The 26,812-nt window shown below is 37.2% G+C and overlaps 1 protein-coding gene across 1 annotated transcript in view; it reads left to right on the forward strand.

Moving 5' to 3' along the window:
* The window catches only part of EFHC2 (EF-hand domain containing 2), a 241,234-nt gene that overhangs the window by 64,431 nt on the left and 149,991 nt on the right, over positions 1-26,812 (forward strand). Inside the window, exon 3 of the mRNA XM_072615117.1 lies at positions 14,793-14,943. Coding sequence (XP_072471218.1) covers positions 14,793-14,943 — 151 coding nt within the window. The remainder of the gene's footprint in view (positions 1-14,792; positions 14,944-26,812) is intronic.

Consider the following 26,812-nt stretch of genomic DNA (forward strand, 5'->3'; position numbering starts at 1 on the left):
TGAAATTAACCTTACCCCTAACCCTTGCACTGGGGAATATAGAAGTTTCCAGATGTTAGCATCTTATTTGAAATTACTGCTGACATGATTTAAGCACAATAACAAACACAAAGGAAGAGCCTTCTCCCATTTTTCAGTAGATCTTAAGGTCTCCATTACAATACATTGTTCAGACTGCAGATTCACAGACAGGATGCAATTTCAGGGAACCCAAAGAGCAACAATAGATTTCTTTTATCAGTTTAAGTTTGTGGTTTAGCATTTTATGATTTTTGGCTGTTATAGTCACATATGATCAGTTACAGGATCATACATTTAGATCCAAAATGGGACCTTGGAGATCATTTAGTCAGTTGGCTTACTTTGTAGAGGAGAAAACTGAGGACCAGAGAAAGTTAGTGACGTGCCCCAAATCTGGCAGTCATGCTGCTTTTATAATAATTCGCTATCTAGAGAGGAATAAACTGGAAACATCCAGATAATAGAATCATATAGAATGTCTTTTATGTTCTTTTTTTCCTTTTGCTGTGTATTGCAGTTGCTCTAATTGGTTTGCTATTTTATATATACTGGATTTATTTTAGTATATATTTTATATATACTAAATTTGTTAATTTATTTATATATCCTAGACTTAATCTAGGAAAGTGGGAGGAAAAAGACATATCTAATGCAATATTATTGTATTCTTAATGTTTATAATCACAGATTGGTAACTTACTAAGCGTTTTATAGTTCCTAAATACTTAGAATTGATGCATAATTGTTTTGTGTCATTACTTTTACATTTTTGTTATTTCCTTTAAATAATTCTTTTTATTAATCTGAATTTGGGAAATGTATAGCAAAATAAACAAAAATATAATCTAACATAGATAGATGTTCATTTGTGGTTTTCTAGGTCAAAAATACAGCCTGTAGGGATCAATTTTCGTTTGAGTTTGACACCACTTCATTTTAGAGAATCATGGATTTAAAGCGAAAAGGGACTTTAGAAGCCATCTTGTCCAGCCTTCTCATCTTACAGAGAAGGAAAATGAGGCCCAGGGAGGTTTAAGTGATTGGACAAAAGTGGTAAACTGACAGCACTCTTTCTACTGCTGATTGTTTAGGTGACTTTTCCAAGGCTACTCATATTTAGTAATGGAGCTGGAATTCAAAGCAGTCCTTTGCCTCTAAGCCATATATATTTTCAAACACAATAAGAATGGTGCAATTATGACCTAAGGTGTACATGTTTACAAAGAGAAAAAGATCAGTATGACTAAGTTACACTTTTCAACTAAAAATATGAACTGCTTTTGAGTGAAAGTAGGGAGAAACTCCAACAGTCCTTCTCCTCTCAGTAGCATCTTTCATTCTCATCAGGGTGATAAAAGACTTTAGCTGTATGTCACTTTCTTTGCATGATTTCAAATTGCCGTCCAGATTCCTTGGCTTTCTTCAGCTTCTCAACAAAAAGAAAAATATCTCTGTCCAGAGTCTTCGGGTGTATTTGTAGGAAATATGAAGAGTCATATCATAGCAATATTTAACATTTTTAGTTTTATTCATTAGTCAGAACATAAAATTATGATTCTGTGGATAACTCTTGTTGTTAGGTCATCTATATTTCATATTGTATCTCCCTCTCAGCCCATACCCAGAAAGCCATCCCTTGTAAGAATTAATTTAAGAAGAGGTAGGAAAAAAAAGTTCAAGAAAACTAATCTACTTGCCACAGTATTCTGATTACATATTCAACAAAGATAGGCCCATGGAGTCCTTTTTGGCTCCTTTGATGGAGTCCCCTAGGTTTTACTTGAAGGACAGGGATTAGAGAAGGGGATGAGCTGCTTTGTTTTGTAGCTGATGTTATTAGTAGCTAGGGACAAGGATGAAATTGATGTGAACCAGCATAATTGTGGGTATAGAGAGGCATGAGTTAACTCCCCACATGCCAATAAAAAATGCTAGAACCTTTGTGAACAAGAGGTTGTGGAACAGGTCTGGAGCAGTGTGAGTTAACCTTTTCCCCAGCTGGATTGATTGGGCACCTACCTCTGAGTCCTTTGGGTAAGAAAATGAATGAAGTTTTTAAACTTTGGTAGGGTTCTCCTGAGACCACATGGAAACTCCTTGGCAGCTGCTTTGAATTTCCTTGCCAGTGGTTTTTACTTTTGTTTTCCCTTTCCTGACCTATTAATTGCCCTTCACACTTTTATCTGGGGACAATTTAATATTTTTTTTATTAAAGAGAATATTTATTTGAATGCCCAGGCTCTGAGTGGTCTGTTGCTTCAGATCCAGAATCATGACCAGGAGAGCTATATAGAAATGCTGTTGATATTTGTGTGTTTACTTTCTCATTCCGCAACTTTACTGAAGCTATTATGTTAGTCTTTTTTTTTAACTTGAATCATCATTTCATCATCAAATAGGGAAACATGTTCCCTTCCTTTTGCCTGGTTCTGTGCCTTTATTTCTCCTACTGCTATCACTAGCATTATGTATATACTGGCACTTATGTCAGATAATGGTAGGGAAAAAAGACATCCTTACTTTACTCCTCTATTTACTGGAAAAGCTTTTAGTGTTTCTGTTGAATTTAATTGTAACTTTTGGCTTAGATAGATGATTTTTTATCCTATTGAAAAAGAGATCCTTCGATGCCTATGCTTTGTAGTTTTTTTAAAACATAAATGATGTTATACTTTGTCAAAGACATTTTCTTCATTTATGATTCCCTCTTTCCTCATGCCGTATGACTCCTAATTCCGTTAGTCATTCTCACTGGGACCTTCATTCCCTCTATCCCTCAGGTCTTTCCCATGTCATCAGTCCTACCATGGCTAGACTATTCTCCTATCTCAGTCACTTAGTGAACTTGTTCAGCTGTCTACTGTCTTATACTGTCAAATCCCTTGCCCTTCGTCCCATCTTTGGCTATACCTTACCAAACCCCAACCTCACTAAAACAGTCTTCCTCCTTTGCTCCTATTCACATGCTTCTGCATGGAGCTGAAGACAGTCATAAGACTGTGCCACCTGGGTCACCATGGATTCATATTATCTAATCTCAACTGGGCTTTCATCCAGCAAGACAATCCTTCCCTCACTTTCTTCCTCTTCACTCCTGTTTATGATAAAGAGATGATGCTTCTGTGTGCCAAAGCCAATTCCTCTCCATGCACCCTTGATCCTATCCCCCCCATCTACCTCAGTAGATTTTCCCCACTCTCCGGTCATCATTCTCTCCCTATATATTTGTACTTTAGCTGCTGCCCATAATAATGATGGTGATGGTAAAGATAATGATGGTGACGATAACAGCATTTTATATAGTGCGTTAAAGTTTACAGTGTTGTACACATATCTCATTTCATCTCCACAACAGTTCTGGTGCTGTTATTATCCTCATTATATAGACATGGAAGCATAAGCATACCCATGTCTCTTTAACAAATCCTTACTTCATCCAATCATCTTCACTTTCTAATAATGCATTATATCTTTCCTTCCCTTCTGTAGTAAACTCCTTGAGAAATCCACTTACACTTTCCTTTCCTTTTTTTATTGTTGTCTCTCCTTCCTTTCTTCTGAATTACTGTTGTGTTGTCTGAGAGCTTAGCTGCAACTCCTGCTTTTTTTTACTTCCCTGATGCGTAGTGAATTTTGTCCTAATCTCCCACTTCGATTCTATGGTTTATAGATGTATTTTACACAACAAATTGTAAAGTTTTCTTATCCCTTCTGACATTCATTTTATTGGATCATTTAGTCCATTTACATTTAAAATTCTGAGAATTACGATGGCTTTTTCCTTCATCCATCTTTAGCATATTTAGATTGTTTTAATAATCCTTCTTTAAAGTCAGTACTTTGAACATTTACATAAATTTTGTTTAAACTCCTTTGAGGTTACCCTGTTCTCAGAGACTCTATTTTCTTCTCTTACCCTCCCACTTGTCAACCCTAAATTCTTGATTTATTTTCCTTTATATTTATTTATTCCTTTATCTATTTTTGTCTTTTTTCCTACTCTCAGTTGTTTGCCTGGTTAAAAATCTCCCCTCCTCTCTTTACCTTCAGTTTCTCATATTTATTTTCTTTTTTTATGCCATTTTCTGAATTTTTATTTGCTTTGTTCACTTCATTGATTATCTTCCTTTTCTATTTATTCTGAATTATTATTCTGATTCATGGTCTGTTCTCTTATTTATTCTTCTTTAATCTATGTTTTTCATTAATCTAATGTTTCTGAAGTACTGGCCATGAGTTCCTTCTTCTAACCAATTTGTGTGTTACTGCCTTTATAGGTTTTGCCTCTTTGTTTTCATCCTCTCTGCTTCTCTCTACCTAACCCCTAACTTTCTAACATTAGCTCTGAAGTCAGTAATTGTTGGCCAGGACACGTTAATTATTTGCATTGTGAATTTCCTTACCATTACTTCTTTGTCCAGAACATTCCTTCTTTGCTACCACTTCCCTCTATATGTTGTCTTTCCTTTTAGCATGAATGCTCCTTGAAGGCAGGGACTCTCTTGTTTGCTTGAATTTGTATTCCCCAACATTTAACATAGTGCCTGACACATCATAAGTGCTTAATAAATGCTCATTCATTCATTCATTCATTCATTCATAAAAGTGACAGTCTTTGCCCTGGAGAAACTTATAGTATAGCCTGAGAGATAATATGCCTGAGTTTGCAGACACAGGCACATACCCCCACAGAAATAAGCATATATATGCAAAATAGATATAAGAGAATGGGATAGTTGGGAGATAAAGTATAATTAGCTAGGTGAAATAAGCAAAGACTTCTGGTAGAAGGCAATGCCTTTAAAAGCTGAACCTTTAAGGAAACCAGGGATTCTAAGAATGGAAAGCTGAGGAGGGAAGGAATTCCAGGCATTGCGGGGACAGTCAGTAGAAGTCACAAAGATAGAAGCTGTGGCACTATATGTGAGGAACAGTGAAAAGACCTATATGGCTGAACTATAGTGTACTTGAAGAGGAGGAATATCTAATAATACCAGAAAAGTGATTGGAACCAGATTGTTTGGGTAGGTTTGTTTTTCATTTTTTTCTAAAATTTTTTTTCTTTACCTTGTTCTTTTAATGAACTCTCCTCCTTTTCTATCTATTCTAAGTTTTTATTCTTTGATTCATTCCCTCTTTGTGTTCCTCATGGGATTAAAGCTTCCAACTACTAATTTTCAGTTTCCTCTTCTGAAAAATTTCTGTGCTGTTCCCTTGTAAATCTTACTTCCTTGTCCCCCCTTTTCCTGCTGTGCCTTATTCTTAGAAGTAGCAATTACTAAGAGAGGTGATGAGGATGGAAGCATTGCTCAAAGATAGAAATTTCCCAGTGTCCCAGTTTGTTTGGTTTACTTCACTTCCTTGATCTTCAGGTGATCATTTTTTTCCTGTTTGCCAGGCAATTTCCTATCTGGTTCCGGTCATCCAGGGATGTCGCAAGGCTCAAATGAGATAGTGAATGTAAAGCACTTAAGGCACTATAGAAATGATCATTATTAGCTGATAGTCCCCATGCTTCTAGTCCAGTGATGACTGTTTCCTGAGTCTTTTACTGCACTCCTGCTGTTCTAGCAATGTTTATAGAATATAGGGGCTTTCCAGGGTGGGGGGGAATGTGTACACATATACTTTAAAATTTAATTTGTATTACAACACTTTCTCAAGTCTAGACAAGGGGTGGGCTTCGAGGTCACACGTGGCCTAGGCCCTAAAGTGCAGCCTTTTGACCGAGTTCAAGTTTTACAGAACAAATCCTTGTTTTCAGTGGATTTGTTCAGTCAAGTTTGGATTCGAAGGGCCACACTTGAGGACCTAGAGAGCCATATGTGGCCTCAGAGCCACAGGTTTCCCATCCCTGGTCTAGACAATCAACAAAACAATAAATCAGGCACTGATTTATAGAGAGGTTTCTGAGTTTAAATGCTGATACTGAAGATTTAACAATGGGCTTTTGCAAGTCAGTGAGAGCTGTCTTCAGCACAGCCCTGAGGCTCACGTACACTTCTAGATACCACCTTTCCTCATCAGATCTGATTTCATTATTCCTGCGGTAGGATGTTCATGGAGGCACAAGACTCTCTCAGAGGGAGTGGTCTCCTTGTTCACTGAATCTCCCTGCGGATTAGATCTGTTGGAAGGTTCTTACTTACCTTCTGACAGCTGAATAGCGATGTTTTCTTTTCTCTCTTCTTATTTCAATACCTTCATTTGCCACATTATTCCTTCTCCTTTTGTATCCCTGCTTGCTGAGGATAATCCATGCTGTTTTAGGATGACCGCTCCTCCTTTATTTCTCTTTCTTTAAATTCCTTCCTCTTTATTTTGTTATGTAGTTTTAGAAAAAAATCTTTTGTGGTCTCTGTTATTATTTTTTCTTATTTAAAAATTCCATTGGTGTTTCTCTATTTCTAGTTTTTTTTTTCTTTTGATAGTCTCTAGAGATAGGGCAATTTATTCTATTGTGCTTTCTTTGATAGTTGTAATCATTTATCTGTCTTGTGTTTCCCTCTTGTTTGAGTTGTGGCAAGTTAAATAATCTGCTCATATCTAGTTTTTGTTTGTCAGAATCTTTCTCTTTTATTGAATAGCCACATTTTTTCATTAATAGGCACATTATTTCAGGTTGCATCTTGATTTCTTTTATTTTTTTGAATATATTATTCCATTTTCTCCTGCAGTTTGTAGTGGGTGCAGAGTTTTCTTTTGTTACCTGAACTTCTTGACCTTTATAGTTAAAGGTTTCTTGAATAATTTGCTGCTTGTCATTGAAATTATGATATATAACCACTATATGTTGAAATGATCTGTGGATTCTTTTAATTAGTGCTTTGTTTTCTATATTTTGGAGAAGTTCTAGGCCATGAGTGGGAAATCTGTAGCCTGGAGGCCACATGTGTCTCTTGTGTGGCCTTTTGACTGAGTCCAAGTTTTACAGAACAAATCCTTTTATTAAGGGGATTTGTTCTGTGAAGTTTGGATTCAGTCAAACGACCTAGAAGGCCACACGTGGCCTCAAGGCTGCAGGTTCCCCACCCCTGTTCTAAGCATTATAATGTTCAAAGTCTTTGATTTGTTATGTTATTTGGGGAGTCTTATGATCATTTTAATTTTCTCTATACATACTGTCTTCAGGTTCATTGTGCATTGCTAGTATAGAAATCAGGTATTCTTTTACCAGGATTGCTTTTGCTCCTTTTCTTTTAGATTGTCTTTCACTGGAATATATTAGCATTTCAAATCTGTTCTCTATTTTTCTTTTTTGGTGAAACTGTCATTGATTTTTTTCTGTTCTGCTAGTCAGTTTGCCCTTATATCTGGTGTAACTCTCTCAATGTTCTGATTTGTCTCTTGAGCCTTTCAGAACATCCTGCTATAATTCCATGTTTCTTTGGGAATCCACAAGATGTTTATATTTTTATGTTTCATTGGATCTTAGTTCAATTTCTGTCTTACAGTGTTTATATAGAGACATTTGTAATCTTTTAACTTTACTGATGTTCATCTTCCCTTCTGATCTTAGCATCTTCTATAATGACTTACCTGCTTATGCTCCAGGTTTATAACTGAATTTTTGTCCTTCTAAAATCTTTGATAGTTTCAGTCTTTTTTTCCCCATTATATTCTCCTGTCACTAATTTTCTGATTCCTTACCTTTCAATGGTGGGTTTAAAACTATCTTAGCTTCTTACCACTTTGGGAAATTAATTTTTCAGTGGCATAGGTTGTGAAAGTAACTTCACTGTCTCAAATAACTTCTCAGTGGACAGGACTAGTCCTAGCTGAATTCTATTCCCCTTTCCTTTAGACCTTGTAAAACTGTACACACTAACTCCTTGCCATAGTTTCTTCTGTTTTTCATTTCTCTGAGATGAGTCTTTATTAGAGTGAGTATTCCAGGTAGAGGGAATATGAACTGATCTCAAGCCCAAAAAGTTTTCTTGAAAGAGCTCAAGAAGAATTTTAAAAGTCAAATTAGAGAAGTAGAAGAAAAATCGAGCAGTTCCTTTAAAAATACAATTGACAGAACAGAAAAAAAATCACTGAAGAAAACAACTCCTTGAAAAGTAAAACTGGCCAAATGGGAAAGGAGGTACAAAAGCAAAGTGAAGAAAACAATTTGTTAAAAATCAGAGTTGGGTAAATAGAAGCTAATGACTCTATGAGGCATCAAGAATCAGTCGAAATCAAAAGAGTGAAAAAATTGGAAGAAAATGTAAAATACCTTATTAGAAAAACAACTGACCTGGAAAATAGATCTAAGAGAGATAATTTAAGAATTATTGGTTTACTGGAAAGCCATGAGGAATAAAAAAGAACATGCATAGTATCTTCTAAGAAATAATCAAGGAAAAATACCCCAAAGTCCTAGAACCAGAGGGTAAAATAGTCATAGAAAGAATCCATTGATCACCTCCTGAATGAGATCCAAAAATGAAAACACTAAGGAATATAGTAGCCAAATTCCAGAATTATTAGATCAAAGAGAAAGTACTGCAAGCAACCAGAAACAAACAATTCAAATATCATGAAACTACAGTCAGGATCATGCATGATCTTGGAGCTTCTACATTAAAAGATTGGAGGGCTTGGAATATGATACTCTGTAAGGCAAAGGAGTTTGGATTACAACCAAGAAATAACTACCTCAGAAAAATTGAGCATAATCTTGTAGGCAAGGAGATGAACATTCAGCGAAATAGGGGACTTCTTGACCTTCCTGATGAAAAGACCAGAGCTCACTGGAAAACTTGATCTTCAAGTACAAGACTTGAGAGAGGTATAAAAAGGTAAACAGGAAAGAAAAAAAAAAGCATGTTATGCAATAAGGGCAAACTGTTTACATCCCTACATGGGAAGGTGATACTTGTAAATCTTGAGAATCATATCTTTATTATGATATTTAAAGGGATGTATATGGACATAGGGTATGGGTATAAATTAACTGATGTGATGATAAAAAATCTAATTGAAGGGTGAAAAGTGATTGTAATGGGAGAAGAGGAAAGAGTGAGGCAGAGAAAGGTAAATTATATCACATGAAGAGGCACAAAAACATAGTAGAGGGAAAAAAGGGAGGGGAGATGAACATTGTTTGAACTTTACTCTCATTGGATTTGGTTCAAGGAGGGAGTAACATACTCAGGTATAGAAATCTAACTTGCCCTACAAGTAGTAAGAGGGGAAAGGGTAAAGAAAAGGGAGGGTGGTTAGAAGGGAGGGAAGAAGTAGTAAGGGAAAAGGGAAAGAAAAGGGAAGGGGAGCTGATAGAAGGAAGAGAAGATTGCAGGAGGTTATGGTCAAAAGCAAAACTCTTTTGAAGAAGAAAAGGGAGAAGCGAGAAATAAAAGCATAAATGGGAGGGAAATAAGATGGAGAGAAAGACAAAAATAGTGATCACAACTGTGAATGTGAATAGGATGAACTCTCCCATAACATGTGAGCAGATAGCAGAATGGATTAATAACCATAATCCTACAATATATTGTCTATGAGAAACACATTTAAAGCAGGGTGATAAACACAGGGTAAAGGTAAAAGGCTGAAGTAGAATATATTATGCTTCAGCTGAAGTAAAAAAAAAAAAAGGAGGAGTAGCAATCATAATCTCAGACAAAGCAAAAGCAAAAAATTAATCTAATTAAAAGAGATGAGGAAGGAAACTATATCCTGCTAAAAGGCACCATAGACAATGAAATAATATCATTACTAAACATATATGCACCAGCTTCTTAGAGGAAGGGTGAGAGAGTTACAGGAAGAAACAGACAGCAAAACTATTCTAGTAGGGGACCTCAACCTCCCCTTCTCTGAACTTGATAAATCTAACCCCATAATAAACAAGAAAGAAGTTAAGGAGGTGAATAGAACTCTGGATAAGGTAGATATGATAGATCTCTGGAGAAAATTAAATGGGGATAGAAAAGAATATTTCTTTTTCTTAGTGATACATGGCACATAGACAAAATTGACCATGTACTAAGGTATAAAAACCTTATTCGATGCAGAAAGGCAGAAATATTAAATGCATCCTTTTCAGATCATGATGCAATAAAGAGTGTATGTAATAAACGGCCATTGAAAGATGGACTAAAAATTAATTGGAAACTAAATACTCCAATCCTAAAGAATGAGTGGATCAACAATAAATCAAAGAAGCAATCAATAACTTCATCCAAGAGAATGACAATATTGAGACAACATACTAAAACTTACAGGATACAGCAAAAATGGTTCTTTGGGGAAGTTTTGTATCTCTGAATACTTATGTGAATAAAATAGAGAAAGGGGAGATCAAAGAACTGGGCATGCAACTGAAAAAGGTAGAAAAAGGACAAATTAAAAAACCCTCAATTAAATATCAAATTAGAAATACTGAAAACTAAAGGAGAGATTAATAAAATTGAAATTAAGAAAACCATTGAACTAATAAATAAAACAGCTGGTTTCATAAAAAACCCCAATAAAATAGATAAATCTTTGATAATTTGATAAAAGAAAGACACAAAAACCAAATTATCAATATCAAAAATGAAAAGCATGAATTTACCAGCTATGAAGAAGAAATTAAAATAATAATTAGGAACTGTTTTGCCCAACTGCATGCCAATGCATTTGACAATCTTAGTGAAATGAATGAATGTTTACAAAAATATAAATTGCCCAGATTAATATAAGAGGAAGTAAATACTTAAATAACCCTATCTCAGAAAAATAAATTGATTAAGCTGTCAATGAACTCCCCAGGGAAAAGTCTCCAGGGCCAGATGAATTTCCAAGAGAATTCTATCACACATTTTAAGAACAATTAATTCCAATGCTACAGAGACTATTTTGGAAAATTGGTGGAGTCCTACCAAATTCTTTTTATGATTACAAATATGATATTGATACCTAACTGGGGAAGAGTCAACACAGAGAAAGAAAATTATAGACCACTTTCCTTAATGAATATAGATACAAAAAGTTTAAGTAAAATATTAGCAGAAAGATTGCAGCAACTTATCATGAAAAGAATACACTTTGATCAGGTAGGATTTATACCAGGAATCCAGCATTGGTTCAATACTAGGAAAATTATCAGCGTAATTGATCATATCAACAACAAAGCTAAGAGAAACCATATGATTATTTCAACAGATGGAGAAAAAGCTTTTGACAAAATATAACACCTATTCCTATTAAAAATACTAGAGAACATAGGAATAAATGGATCCTTCTTTAAAATGATAAGTAGCATCTACCTAAAACCATCAGAAAACATTATAGGTAATGGGAATAAGGTAGATGCATTTTTCAGTATGACTGGGGGCAAAACAGGAATGGCCATTATCACCACTGTTACTCAATATGATATTAGAAACACAAGCTTTAGCAATAAGAGAAGAAAAAAGTGAAGGAATTAGAACAGGCAAAGAAGAAACTGAGTTATCACTGTTTGTAGATAATATGATGGTATACTTAGAGTATCAAATAAAAAACTACTTGAAATAATAAACAACTTTATCAAAGTCACTGGATATGAAATAAACCCACACAAATCATTGACATTTCTGTATATTACTAACAAAGCCCAACAGCAAGAGATAGAAAGAGAAATTCCATTTCAGGTTACTGAAGACATTAGAAAATATTTGGGAGTCTACTTTCCAAAAGAAACCCAGGAACTATATGAACACAGTTACAAAATACTTTCCACAGAAATAAAGTCAGATGTAAATAATTGGAAAAACATCAGTTGCTCCTGAGTAGGCTGAGCTAATACAATAAAAATGGCAATTCTACTTAAATTAATTTACTTATTCAGTGCAATACCAAACTACCAAAAAATTCTTTATGGAACTAAAAAAAATAATGACAAAATTCATCTGGAAGAACAAAAGATCCAGAATATCAAGGAAATTAATGAAAAGGAATGTTAGTGAAGGTGGCCTAGCCACACCAGATCTTAAACTGCATTGTAAAGCAGCAGTAATCAAAACTACTTTGTTCTGGCTAAGAAATAGAGGGGTAGATCAGAGGAATAGGTTAGGTATGCAAGACACAATAGTCAGTGACTATAGTAATCTTCTGTTTGATAAACCCAAAGACCCCAGCTTCTGGGATAAGAAATCACTATTTGACAAAAACTATTGGGAAAATCGGAATGGCAGAAATGGTAGAATGGTAGACTATGGCAGAAACTGGGCATAGACCAATATCTGACACTGTATACCAAAATGAAATCCAAATGGGTACAGAATTTAGGTATAAAGAATGATACTATAAACAAATTAGGGGAGGAAGGAGTAGTTTATTTGTCATATTTATACAGAAGAGGAATTTGTGACCAAACAAGAGAGAGAGAACATTATGAAATGCAAAATGTATAATTTTGATTATATTAAATTGAAAAGTTTTTGTATAAACAAAGCCAATGCAACCAAGATTAGGAGGGATGTAGAAAACGATGAAAGAATTTTTACAACCAATGTGTCTCATAAAGGCCTCATTTTTAAAACTTACAGAGAACTGAGTCAAATTTGTAAGACTACAAGTCGTTACCCAATTGATAAATGGTCAAAGGGTATGAACAGGCAGTTTTCAAAGGAAGAAATTAAAGCTATCAATAGTTATATGAAGAAATGCTCTAAATCAGTACTGATTAGAGAAATGCAAATCAAAACAACTCTGAGATACAGCTTCACACCTATCAGATCAGCTAACATGACCAAATAGGAAAATGATAAATGTTAGAAAAGATGTTGAAGATGTTGGAGAAGTTGTGAACTGATCCAACCATTCTGGAGTGTAATTTAGAACTATGCCCAAAGGGCAATAAAAATGTGCATACCCTTTGACTCATTAATACCACTACTAGGGCTATATCCCAAAGAAATCATACAAATGGAAAAAAGTTCCACATGTATAAAAATATTGATAGCAACTCTTTTTGTGGTAGCCAAGAACTTGAAATTGAGGGGATGCACATCAGTTGGGGAATGGCTGAACACGTTGTGGTATATGAATGTAATGGAATACTATTGTACTATAAGAAATAGTGAACAGGCAGACTTCAGAAAAACCTGCAAATACTCACATGAACTGATGCTTAGTGAAGTGAGCAGAACCAGGAAAACATTATACACAGTAACAGCCACGGTGTGTGAAGTCTGTTTTTGATAGACTTAGCTCTTCTCAGCAATGCAAGGATCTAAAGTAATTCCAAAAGACTCATGATGCAAAATACCATCCACATCCAGAGAAAGAACTATGGAGTCTGAAAGGAGAGCAAAACACTCTATTTTCTTTCTTTTTTGTTTTCTTTTGTTTTTTGTTTCATGGTTCCTCCTATTCATTCTAATTCTTCCATACAACATGACTAATGTGAAAATATATTTAATAGGAATGTATACATAGAATCTATAACAGATTGCATGCTATCTTGGGGAGGGAAGGGGAGAAAATTTAAAACTTATGGAAGTGAATGTTGAAAACCAAAAATAAATAAATTACTAAAAAGAAGCAAAAAAACCCCTTTCTTTAGAATGATATAATATTAGAGGACAGCTAGATAGATTTATAATTGGATAGAATGCTGGCCCTAAAGTTAAGAGGACCAAAGTTCAAATCTAGCCTCAGACACTTGACCCTGAGCTTAAAATCATAGTATCCTGTTTGCTTCAGTTTTCTCATCTGTAATATGAACTGAAGAAGGAAATGGCAAACCACTCCAGTATCTTTGCCAAGAAAACATTAAATGAGGTCCTGAAGAGTTGGACATATCTGAAACAACTCAATAACAACAGGTGGGGCAGTGGATAGAGTACCAGGTATGGAGTCAGGAAGACCTGACCTCAAATTCAGCTTCCCACTAACTGTGTGACCCTGAGCAAGTCACTTGAATCCCATTTGTCTCAGTTTCTTCAACTGTGAAATGGAGATGACAATAGCACCTGCCTTGCAGGGTGGTTGTGAGAACCAAATGAGTTAACAGTTGTTAAGTGCTTACCATAATGCCTGGAACATAGTAGGTCCTATTTAAATGTTAGCCATCATCATCATCATCATCAATCATCTGGTTTTTGGGGAAGGATGAAGTAAAACCTTTTGGGAAATTATGCGAGAATAACTAATCTGTATTTTTTATTGGAGATCAGAACAGCCATTGTTCACCTCTCTCCAAGGAATTCCCCTTTCGTATTCTTGTTTTGTTTTCTCTCTTCCCTTCTTCTTTTCCTTCCTTCAGTGAGCCATTCCACCAACAGATATTTTTTGATCACTAGTGATGTCTCTCTCCTCCAAACCAGTACTGTAGGGATTCAAGAGAAATGTGAGATACAGTCTTTACCTTGAAAGAGCTACGGTTTAGTTGGAAGAAGAATGTAGTTCTGCCACTTTAAAATGGAACTATGGACTATCAGGCCAGATGAATGTTTACATAGAAGCAAGATATTTTGCATTTATCGTCCTTTTTTGTAGGAGGTGATGGCAGTGATGTGAATAGCTGAAGGCTTTATTAACCTCCAGGAAGAAACGTATTTCCTGTAAAATACCTGCATGTGGCTGTATCTTTTTAGATTTACGGTACATGTGAATGACTCTCACTGCTCTAATGGCTTTTTCTTTTTCTTATTAGTTGACAGTGAAAGTAAATAATATTCACATTGTGTAATTTTAACAGTACATTCACAATACTAGGTGATATTGCTAAAAGGTACCTAAGCGAAAAAAAAACACATCTTAAAAGAAAAGTATATGTTTACTGAGCTTTTTAATTTACATTTATTCCACAGGTCTTATCTTTTGATGCCTATTTTGAAGATGAAGTGCCAGATAAAAATCAAGAATTATATAGGATAAGATATTGTAAAATCTTCTTCTACCTTGAAGATGATACAATTCAAGTACTTGAACCACAGCAGAAAAATAGTGGGATGCCACAAGGTATCTATTTAAATCAGCTGTTAAATTGTATGTCTTTTTTGTCTTCATAAAAGCCTTCATGGAACAGACCATTGAGCACTAATATTGCTATTTTGTTTATAGAAGTTACTTATGAATGAGGAAAGTGATTTTTCATATAGAAAAAAAATGTATGTATAAAGTATGTGCTAAGTGTGTTCATCCTTTGTTGCCAAAGAAGACCATTCCATCAGAGAAATGATAATTTGACTTGCACTTGACATTGTTTTGAGTGAGGGAGGGCTGTGCAGGTCACCAGCCTCACTTTCTCCTCCAGAGCCATCTGAATCCAGTGACCAGATATTCATCAGGATGACTGGAGATGACCCAGGATGAGGCAGTTGGGGTTAAGTGATTTGCCCAAGGTCACACAGCTAGTGAGTGTCAAGTGTCTGAGGTGAGATTTGAACTCAGGTCCTCCTACTCCTGCATAGGTGCTTTATCCACTATACCACCCAGCTGCCTAATTATGTTTGTGCATATGTTTATAAATATATATATATATGTGTGTGTGTGTTATATATGTATGTACGTGTGTGTGTGTGTGTGTGTGTGTGCGTGTGTGTGTGTGTGTATTGGTGACAGTCTAATTTACTTTGGAAAAATGAGTCTTTTATTCTCTGGCCATCTTCTTAAAACTAATCTCAACTTTGGAATTTCAAGTTTTTGATGTAGATTTTCTACTAAATATGTTTCTGTTCTTAGGGAACCGAGGAAAGGAAAGGAGGGGAAGAGAATAAGTGTTTATATTTATTATTGTCATTCAGTAATTTTTCACTTGTGTCTGACTCTTCGTGAGCCCTTTTGGAGCTTTCTTGGCAGATACTAGAGGGGCTTGTTATTGTCTTCTCTAGCTCATTTTACATATGAGAGAACTGAGGCTAACAGGATTAAGCGACTTGGCCCATGGTCCCACAGCTAATAAGTGTCTGAGGCCACATTTGAACCTTGGAAGAGGGATCTTCCTGACTTCAGGCACTCTATCCACTGCACCACCTAGCTGCCTGTGAGGATAAGCAAAGTAGAGTCTTTGGTTGTTATTGTTTATATCAAGAAGTGTAATGCCTCTGAATAATGTGATTAAGGAAGATCTTTCTCACACATTGTTGAACCTGGGAAGATTTGTAGGAATGTCCACACCTTTTGTTAATGAGGCACTGGTTGCCCTCTGGCTCTGAAAAGGGTACAAAGACTTTGAGGTGTGATTTTATTTTGGGGCTTAGTTTTTGGAAGAAGGTTTGTGTGCCTGGGAAGCCCCTAAGCAAAGCCCCCTGGCTTTGAAAACCCAGATGTTGGTGCTTCCCTCTCTGGTAACTATGGTCAGACAGTTGGACCTGTCTGTTGATTTGTGCTATGTGTATTGATTATGGTCAAACAGAGGAAGCCATGTTGGTTGATCTTTGATATCTCTGTATTTTCTCTGAAGTTCAGGGTGCTGGCCCCTCTGAACTAGGTGAATGATATATGTGCTTGATTAAAGGAATGATATACGTGCTTGCTTAAAGTGATTGATTGTTAACCCCTCAAAAGTTGCCTTTCCTTTTATGAATGCAGATCTAAGAACTTGTGATAGCAGTCCCCCCCTCCCCGTATATGTTGGGGTGCTTACTGATTCACTGCCCAAGCATTTATGTAGTGCCTACTATGGTGCCAAGTACATATTACAATTGAGTGTATCCATAGATATGGTGATTATTACCTTTTTATATCAGGATCAGAGATTTAGAGCTGAAAAGTATTAGAGCCCATTTTTATATACGAGGAAACTGAGACCCAGAGCAGTAAAAGTGACTTGCTCACAAACAGTTAAGTATCAGAGGCAGGAGTGGAAATGGCTTTCCTCTCCCCTGACATGTCCTCCAAACCTAGTGCTCTTGTCATCACCTCATTGTTATTTTTATTTGGCATGCTTTAGCCCACCCCCACCCCCAAATGCAGAAATATTTTGTTTAGTGGGAAAGAGCTACACTAGAAGTAAGGTGGCTTAGGTAATAGTCCAGGCATAGCTATTTATTAGCTGGGCAGCCAATCACTTCGCCCCTTTCTGTGTTGCATTTTTCTCACCAAGAAAGTGGGGTTGTTGATGCCTGCGCTACCTACCTCACAGGGTTGTTGTGAGGATCAGCGTAAATAATCAGCTAGGATAAAAGTCATCTGCTTTTAATGTGGGTGCATTAGATTAATAGTGCTTAAGTGTGTGCTTTTTTTTTTCCCAGTTTTGTTTGCCAAATGCCCCAATCAGTGACTTCTCTAGGTTTTACCATCAGGGTGGGGTTCAGTTGAAAAATGGTAAGAGAAGACATTTGAACCATTTCCTATGGTTCTTCAAGCTTTCAGTATTGGTACTTTCTTGAAGTCTCTCTCTCTCTCTCTCTCTCTCTCTCTCTCTCTCTCTCTCTGTCTGTCTCTCTTTACATAAATGGATTTTGGAATATCGTTTCTAAATGAGTGGAATAATGAGGCACTTCTGAATCCCTAACTGGTTAGTCTGCAGAGTTCAGATGCTTTGACAGTGAGTCTTTTTCTGGTTTTAATTTTAAAAAAAAGATGTGTTAGGAGTATTCCTCTCAACTCTGGAAATGGATCATAAGTCTCTAAAATGTCAGGCACATAAATAAGACTTTTTGTTATTTGTTCATTTTTTTTTAGATTTTTAAAAAATTTATGAGTAAGTATAGAATATTTTGAAGAAATATTTAAATATAGAAAGAGAAAAATTTTAAATCTTCTAATCCCACAATGAATGTATTTTACTGATTTACATTTTATCAAATGTCTGCCCAACTGCCAAATGTTATTTGAGTAGGTAAATATTTTCTTATGATACTATTTGAAGAACTTTGTATTGATATTCTCTACCCAAATTTCATAAGTATACAACATCTTCACCATTCCTTTCCATGATAACCAGTATCATAAGGAATGATGCATTTGAGATCCGTGGGTTCTAGGAGTCTATAGAAATGCTATAATAAACTATGGATTTATTTCCTCATCTTTTACCTCCTTTTCCATCTTCTCCTACCTCACCTTCTTATTTTCCTTCTCTCTTTCCTTTTTCTCCTCCCCCTCCACTTTCTCTACCTTCCCTCTTTCCTCTTTCTCCTCCCTCTTCACTTTCTCTGCATTCCCTCTTTCCTCTTTCTCCTCCCCCTCTACTTTTTCCACCTTCTCTCTCTCCTCATCTTCCTCCTCTTTTTTTAGGGGGGGAGTGGGCTTACAATTCTGCTTCCCATTGCTTTTCTTTTAACCATTGATCCCTGGCTAATGAAAACATCTTGGAAGAATTAATATGCATGAGTTTGGGAAAGACTTTTGGTAGTGTTTTTCCAAATTCCTCATGTTTCTTCATCATATCACCATATTCCAAAAGATATTGAGGAAACCCATAGTACCCTGATCATGGACACGGAGCTGGGAATTTGCAATACTCACACTGGGTTGTTCCAGGGATTCTGGAAATCCACAGCCCCTTGACCTGAGCTGTTGCAGAAACCTTAAATATCACAGTGCTGTGGACCTGGACAGTCCAGGCAGCTTTGAAGTCTTCTAGCTCTCTGAGTACAAACACATCAGGGAAAGTAGAAGTCAGTGTTGCATCTATAGGAAGGAACCCAGGCAATCCAAGGCAGGAACCAACAATGCCTGACTTCCCCATCCAAGACTGCATGAAAGGACAGGGCCTGGCACAGATTCCCAAATCAGGAACTGAGGTTGAAATTTGAGAAAACAGAAGATACTGAATACTGTGAAGCAATATTGTATGTCCAGAAATGCCCAAGAGACAAACCCAGAAGAGAGTAACTGCAGAGCAGAGTCTTGGGGATGGGAGGGAGAAAGACTTTGCCACAGAGATTATACGAGAGTACCTGGAAGAATGAAGTGAGAGGTATACAGTTTGGAGTGATATTTGTTTTAAGGAGTTTTCTGCCTGCTCTGCTACTGTTTCTTTTTTGCAGCTGTTCCAGGGATGTGAATTTTGAGCTGGGCACTATGGCTGTGATGGAGGAGGACCTGTTTCCTCTTCTGTCATTCTGGTGATCCCCTCCCCCAGGGCCCAAACTTCCTTTGTCATCCTCCATATTGATCCTACCCCAAACCATACATACCAGGTGGTGGATAAGACATCATTTAGGCTACACTGGTCCTATAATGGAGAGAGTGGTTTCCTGGCCTCCAGAAGCATAAATGGCTTAGCTTGGGGGATGTGGAGGATGGTATCAGAGGTTTTCCTGGAGCTCCTGCTGCTCTATGGTAACTGGGCCTATATTGTCATTGTGAATATACGGTAGAAAGAGAGTAGCTTTTTGTGTAATTCATTTTTAATGTGGAAAATTCTTTCAAACTCTTATCATTAAAATTGTTTTGAATGCCTTTTATGGTCCAGAAATGCCTTATTATATTTTATCTCTTGATCCCAAATCACTGGACTGGCCTACGTTAGGCCTGGTCCAGAATATTTGGTGGCATTGTCAGGTTAAATTCATTTTCTTACATGATGAAATAGTGTTGAATCCTGTGTGACAGAGAAGCCAGATACAACATTTTTGTTTCCTGTGGCAATAATATTTGGAGTTTATGTGGAACCTTCTTAGTGGGATAAGGAGAAACCTCCCAGTTGCCCTGTGAGATTGGTATGATGGATACTTAGAGTTTAATAGGGATGGTGAAAATATTTCCTGGCTTTTATTTAAAGTTTTATAGAGGCTGGATTGCCATGAAGAGGAGAGTGATTGTATATTTCTACTAGGCACTTGTGTGTGTTTGTCGTTTGTTGCCGAAGAAGACCATTCCATCAGAGAAATGATGACATGACTGGCACTTGACTTTGTTTTGAGGGAAGGAGGGCTGTGCAGGTCACCAGCCTCACTTCTCCTTCAGAGCCATCTGAATCCAGTGACCAGATATTCATCAGGATGACTAGAGATGACCCAGGATGAGGCAGTTGGGATTAAGTGACTTGCCCAAGGTTCACACAGCCAGTGAGTGTCAAGTGTCTGAGGTGAGATTTGAACTCAGGTCCTCCTGACTCCTGCACTGGTGCTCTATCCACTGCACCACCTAGCTGCCCCTAACCTCAAGTGAGTAACTGAATAGACTTTGGCCTAAAGGGGTCAAGGTCTCTGAATGCATCCTAGGCACTTAGAGGCAAAGGGTAATGGGAAAAGAATAAGCATTTATATAGCACCTACTATGTGCTTTGGAAATATTATATCATTTGATTCTTGTAATAACTCTGCAGAGGTAAGTGCTAATATCCTTATTTTGCTGTTGAAGAAACTGAGGTTTGAAAATCATGCCTTGAAGGCAGTGCAGGAGTTAAAGGAATCAGCCATAATGTTAGATGAAAAAACAAAGGATAATAGAGGAGAGCACTGACAGGCCACAAGTGGAATGCATTCTCCCGAGGTTTCTCTGGGAGTATCCCCAACCTTGCCATGATTAGGGCTACAGGGGAATGGGAGCAGGAGTGAGGATGAATAGGAATTACAGGAAGGAGTAAGGCCACTCTGGCCTTATCCTGTTGATACACCCTAGCCTACGCTTCCTCCACCAGAGTGTCAGAGGGTGGGTATGCTTTCAGTACTGAGGAACTGAGGAAAAATTAAAACAGCAAACTAATTAACTATTCAAGCAGTGGCTAATGAAGGTGTGGTCTAAGGGGGGAAGTGTAAACTTTTTGTCAATTACAGGGTTCTGTCATCTGGGAGAGCTTACAAAGAATTTGCTCTTGCAGAATCAGATAAATCATTTGGAAGCCCCAGATGAGGATGGTCCTTTCTCAGGTGGATAAAACAGAAGATTCATTATTTGGCTCTATAAAGATGAATTCCCTCTACATGTGATTGCTTGAATGGAGGAAAGCAAAGGAAGAGGGTGAAATTTTAAATTGAAATGCATTGATGGATTGGATTTATGTCCCCTTCCCATGACATGTCATTATGTATAACTGGCAAACTTAGGCTGCAATTAAATGCTGTATTTTAGACAGAGCCACAGCTGCTGAAGCAACAGGCTTTAGATATGGCATGGAACTTTCCTGCCCGATTACACTGCTGGCTTAGGCAGATTAACTGGTGATGTTTGAGCAAGAGACTGAAACAGCCTAGTCAGCAAATAGTGCTGCCCACACAGCAGGCAGTCTAGGGATGATGGGAGGAGGGCCTTTGTCTGTTGCCATTTTAAGTGGGTAGAAGACCATGATGGTCTTTTCTTTAAGGATATTTAAGTCTGGTTTTTGAAACATGGGATCAATAAGATGAGATGATTGATGGTCAGCCCTCCAGGGGCATTAGCAAACTGTATCAGGACATCTAAGACCAGGAGAAGTAAGGGTTTTTCTTCCCTACCAGAATTTAGAATATTCCTGAAATCTTCCCACCCCTTACCTGATCATTCCCTGCCTTTTTTAGATGTTCAAAGTCACCCAAGTCTTTGAATTTAAAGTTGAGAAACTACTGGAATGAGTTCTACTAGGTTGTTAAGTGAGATTTGTTTGAGGATGTAGTCCATAATAGGCTACTGATACTCCCCCAGAGATTAATGAGGAAGACCAGAAGTTTATTAGACTCTTCAGATTTTAGAGAACCTATATTCTCCACCTGGATGGATATCTTGATGGCTCTTATCTGTCTAGTTTCTTACAAATCTTCTTCTTTCAAATGGTGCCCAGAACAGGCTATATCCCTTCAGAAGACCTAAAGAACCCTACTTATCAACAGTCTTATGATCCTGTGAAGCTTGTTGTCTGTTTATAAGGATCAGGCTGAGTGAAGGGATTAGGTGGTATAGTGGATACAGTGCCAGGTTGGAGGCAGGAAGACTCATCCTCAAACATTCAGTGACTCTGGACAAGTCACTTAACCCTGTTTTCCTCAGTTTCCCCATCTATAAAATAAGCTGGAGAAGGAAATGATAAACCACTCCAGTATCTTTGCCTAGAAAATCCCAAATGGGATCATGAAGAATCCCATAGTTCTGAAAAATGACTAAACAACAGCAAGTCTTCAGGAGCTGTAATCTCTGTGAATTCTGGGCACTCTTTATGCCACTTCTGAAAAACAGTTGCTTGCCTATTATTGGAGCTTAGTTTCTTATTACCCTTTGACTAGTTATCAATTACAGATTAGATGATGTAAGATGGAGCCTCTAACCAGAGGGATATGACATAGTAAGCTTGTATTTTTTAGTGGACATGATAGATCCAAACTGGGTGTTGTGCAGGGCCCTAGGGCCCTAACTGTGATGTTCCTGAAGGCAATTGTTTGCCTTTTCCATTAGCCCATTGAACCCCTGCTTATATGGACCTAGTTCTTGAGAAACATTATTTTCCTTATTACACTGATAATTCTCTGTGATATGAAAGGTGTGTTAATGGACCCCTGAGACCATTAATCAAGGAATCGGAGACACCCTGAGAGAGGAGATGCAGGCAGTGGAACAACCTGTGAACTACATCATTGGTACTAGAGATCTTTCAGGGACATGGCAGACAAGATGCTAATTTATAACAATTCCTGGGGAGTAGCTATGGTTTTGGTTGAATGGTTAGGTGCCTTCGAAGACCAGAATTGTACAAATAAATGCTTATGCACTTTGGAGTCAGGAATTTTGTGTATGTCTTCCACCAAATAAAGTTTCTAGGGCATATTAGCACCCATCAACATCATACTTCTACTGAACTTGAATAATCGAGTTGATGCTGTCACCAGAGGAGCAGAGATTGAGGATTAGGTCTTCCATAAGTCTGGATGTGGAGGCTGTGATAATGTTATGTTGCAGTGGGTATAGAACCCTTTGATTCCCTTAGCTAAGGATAATGCAGCCATGCTTCTCTTAGTAATCAGGACACCCACCTTCAAGGATCACTATGGCATAATACATTATTCTCAACTTGTGTGTGAATGTCAGATTGATTGGATTGGCCTTCTTCCATCTCAGGCTCTCATTACTGATAATATTTATTTGGGATATGGTATGGCAGCAGCATTTTAGTTTGCTATTGAGACAGCCACTATCGGAGCCCTGGCAGAACATATACTTCTTGCTTATGGGCTTGCTATATGCTACCGCTTCTGATTGGGATGCATTTTATTGTGAAGGTCTGAGATGAGGCTCTTTATGACCACATTCACTGGGTTTTTCATCTTTCATCTTCTTTGCCATCCTGAGGCAGCTAGTTTCATGGAAGCTATGGAATGGACTTTTAAAACAACACACACACACACACACATATATATATATTTACACACATACACACACACACATATAGACACTGGTTGTCTGTTGGAGGCATGGATCTAATACCAGCGCCATCTTAATTCAGGTTCAGCGTTGGGACACAATGAACCACTTGGAAGACACTGAACATTTAACAAAGGAGGTTTGTTTGGTCTTAACATGATAAGAACATGCAACAGGGATATAGTAGCACCTAACTTCCCTGGGTGTGGTGTCCCTCTTTGTCTCCATCTAGAAACTAAGTCATTAGATAAGGGCAACTCACATGGTCCCAGGAACCCCTCACATCTGAGAGGCTCAGACTTTGCATGGTTACAGTTTTTTAATTTGTTTGTTTGTTTTCCCCTATACCAGGGAGCTATATCTGGAAAGCTGGAAGCCAATCAGATTGTGAGAGGGAGGAGGTTGTGTCAGGGAAGCTGAGGCTGAAGAAAACTGTATCAAGAAGCTGCTGGTCCTATCATAATATCCTATATTCCAAAGGCAACATCTTTGATAAATCAGTGCTGTCCTAAGAATATACAGAATGTCCTAATGTATGTCCAGAATATCTGTGTATTTATGTATGTATGTATTTTCTCAGAACAACTCCTGTCTATCTGATTCCACTCAATCTTCTTCACCTGGTTAATTTACTGTGCCCAAGTCCTAGACTTTACATTTGTCCTTGCTGGATTTCATCTTATTAGATTCAGCCCAGTGTTCTAGCCCAGGGGTTAGCAAACTGTACTTACAGTTTTTATACATGTAGAAAGCATTCTTGGGTTGAGGACTATATAAACTAAGCAATGCACCAGTTGGACCCTTGGGCCATCATTTGCTGGCTCCTCCAACCCCATAAGATCCTTTTGGATCCTGACTTTGGCATAAATTCTGGTGGCTATCCCTGCCGTGTTTTGTGTCAACTGCAGACTTCATGAGCATATGTTCTATGTGTTTATTGAAGTCATGGATAAAAAGGTCAAATAGCACAGGCAAAACATGGATCCCAAAGGTACTCCACTAGAGACCTACTGCCATTTTGACATTGAATCATTAACAGTCTTAGTCTGGCCATCCAACCAATTTCTGAATCTATCTGATTTGATATTGTATAATCCATATTCAATTCTTCACAAGAATAGTATGGTACAATTATCTAGGTAAATTATATCTATATCATTCTTCTCATCTAAAACTTAAGTTATTCTGTCAAAAAAAGCATGACTTTTTCTTGTTGTAGATATATTGGCTCTCTGTAATCATCACTGTCCTTTTTAGATGTCCACCAGTCATCTCTTTAATGATCTATTCTAGAATTTCCCCATGTCTGGGTGACTGGTCTATATTTTGCAGCCTCTGTTCTTTCCTTCTTTTGAAAATTAGGTCATTTAACTTTCTCCAATCTTGTGACACCTCTTTCATTTTTTTGTGATCTTTCAGATATCAGTGTGGCTCAAAGATCACTCTACCAGTTCCATGAGGACTCCAGGTTATAGTTCATTTGAGCCAGGTGACTTGGAGGAATCAAAGGCACCTGGGTATTTCTTACCATCTCCTTAGCAATTAGCATCTCAATTCCCTGCTAGTCATCCCTGTTCTATTATTTCCAGCATGAAGGTCATTTTGCTTTGGAGAGGAAATAGAAAGAATTAAACATCTCTACCTTATCTCTGTTGTTGGTTAGTTATGATGGTTCCATCCACCTCAAGCAAGATCCTTCTCCCTCCTTTGTTTCTCCTTTTTCTCTCATTATAACTTAAAGAAAAACACTCTTTATTGTCCTTAGTTACTATCTTTAGCATTATTAACATTATTTTTATAGGACTGTGTCATGTACTGTAACTTTCATTGTTCATTACCTGATTCTTGATTCTAACTTCAATACATTTCTTTTAAAAAATCTAATTTAGTTGTCGAATCTTCCCCCCCACGCCCAAAGTAACATTAGTTTCTTCAGGCTAATCCCATTTTCCCTCCTCAGGGAAATTTGTGTCTTTAGAATTTCATCCTCACTGTTGTGCTATAAAAAGTGATAACCAGGATGATTTCAGAAAAACCTGGAAAGACTTACACGAACTGATGCAAAGTGAAATAAATAGGGCCAGGAGAACATTTTACATTGTAAGAGCAATATTATGTGATGATCAGCTGTGAATAACTTAGCTATTCTCAGCAACACATTGATTCAAAACAATTCCAAAGGACTCATGATGAAAAATGCTTTTCACCTCCAGATAAAGAACTGATGGAACCTGAATGCAGATTGAAACATGCTGCTTTTTACTTTATTTATTTGTCCACCCACCCATCTATCTAATCTATATATTTTAATCTGTATTTTCTTTCACAACATGATTTGTGTGATTGCATGTGGATAACCTATATCAAATTATTGTTTCATGAAGAAGAGGATTTGGAACTCAAAATAAAAAAAATATTAAAAATTGTTTTTACATGAAATTTGGAAAAAAATAAAATATTATTCATAAAATAGAATCTTATTCTCAAACATCTTCCATCCCTTCTGGATTGTCCTTCCTTGTCCTGTGAAAGAATATGGTAGGAGTGATAGCTGTTTCAGACCATTGGTGCGACTGTTGCCATACACACTCTTCTACTTTCTTGGAAAGACCCATCCAGAGTCATCCCTGAGGAGAATCAGCCAATTGACTACCCATTACCAAAGACTGAACTGTGCCTACATGCTTCTATGGCCTTGGATAGAGTCTTCTCCTCCTCTCCCTTCTACCATCAGTCTCTTGATTTTTCTCTCCTTCCTCATTGTTGGGCTTGTCTAGTAGTCTCCTAACCAAATAAAGGCTCTGGTGTCATAAACTCTGGGCTGTTTCCTTAAGGGGCAGAGGGACCACTTGGCTTTCTGCCTCCCTGAAACTAAAAAGGCCCAGTTTAGGGGGAATTTGTATTAAAGGTTTTTGACAGAGCTCATACTGTCCTCTGAGTACTGCTTTCCCAGCAGATATCCTGTGGTATCTATGGAGGCAGAGGGGGGTATCATTTAACTAACTTTAGAAATTATATTCTTTGAATATTTTGTCAATAAGTTAGTTTTTCTATTTTTCATTTTTTTCTTTTTCATTTCATGACCACTGAGTGCTTTACAGCATTTTATGCCTTGAGCTTGACTCATGGATCTGGTTTAGTTTGGCCCAGAATAACATTTTCAAAAATGTATCAGTGAAATAAACACAGTGGGGGAAAGAATTGGAAGGAGAATAAATAGCTTAGAAGAGAAAGTAGAAAATTTTATATGAGCAATAGACTGATGAAAACCAATCAGTGACTCAATAATGCGACAAGAAGTATTAGAACAAAATCAAAATGCAGTTTTCCCTTACACTTCATGATGCTTGGAGGTATGATGTCCCCACAATATTGAAAATCTGTGTAAAATTTTTCGGCTCTCCCTTCATACCAGAGAAGTCTGAATTTTTCTTTTTCTTTTATGGGGCATCTTTTCTGCTGGCCTTCACATGTCATCAGCAGCTTTCACAAAACTCTCCCCCAAATTCCATTTTATTTTCTTATTCCAACCTGTCATATGTCAAAGCCATAATGGGGAAAATTGTGGTGTGGAAGGAACAACAATATTGAAAAGTAGGAAAAATAA

Source organism: Notamacropus eugenii, chromosome 5, assembly GCF_028372415.1.
Source record: "Notamacropus eugenii isolate mMacEug1 chromosome 5, mMacEug1.pri_v2, whole genome shotgun sequence".
NCBI lineage: Eukaryota > Metazoa > Chordata > Mammalia > Diprotodontia > Macropodidae > Notamacropus > Notamacropus eugenii.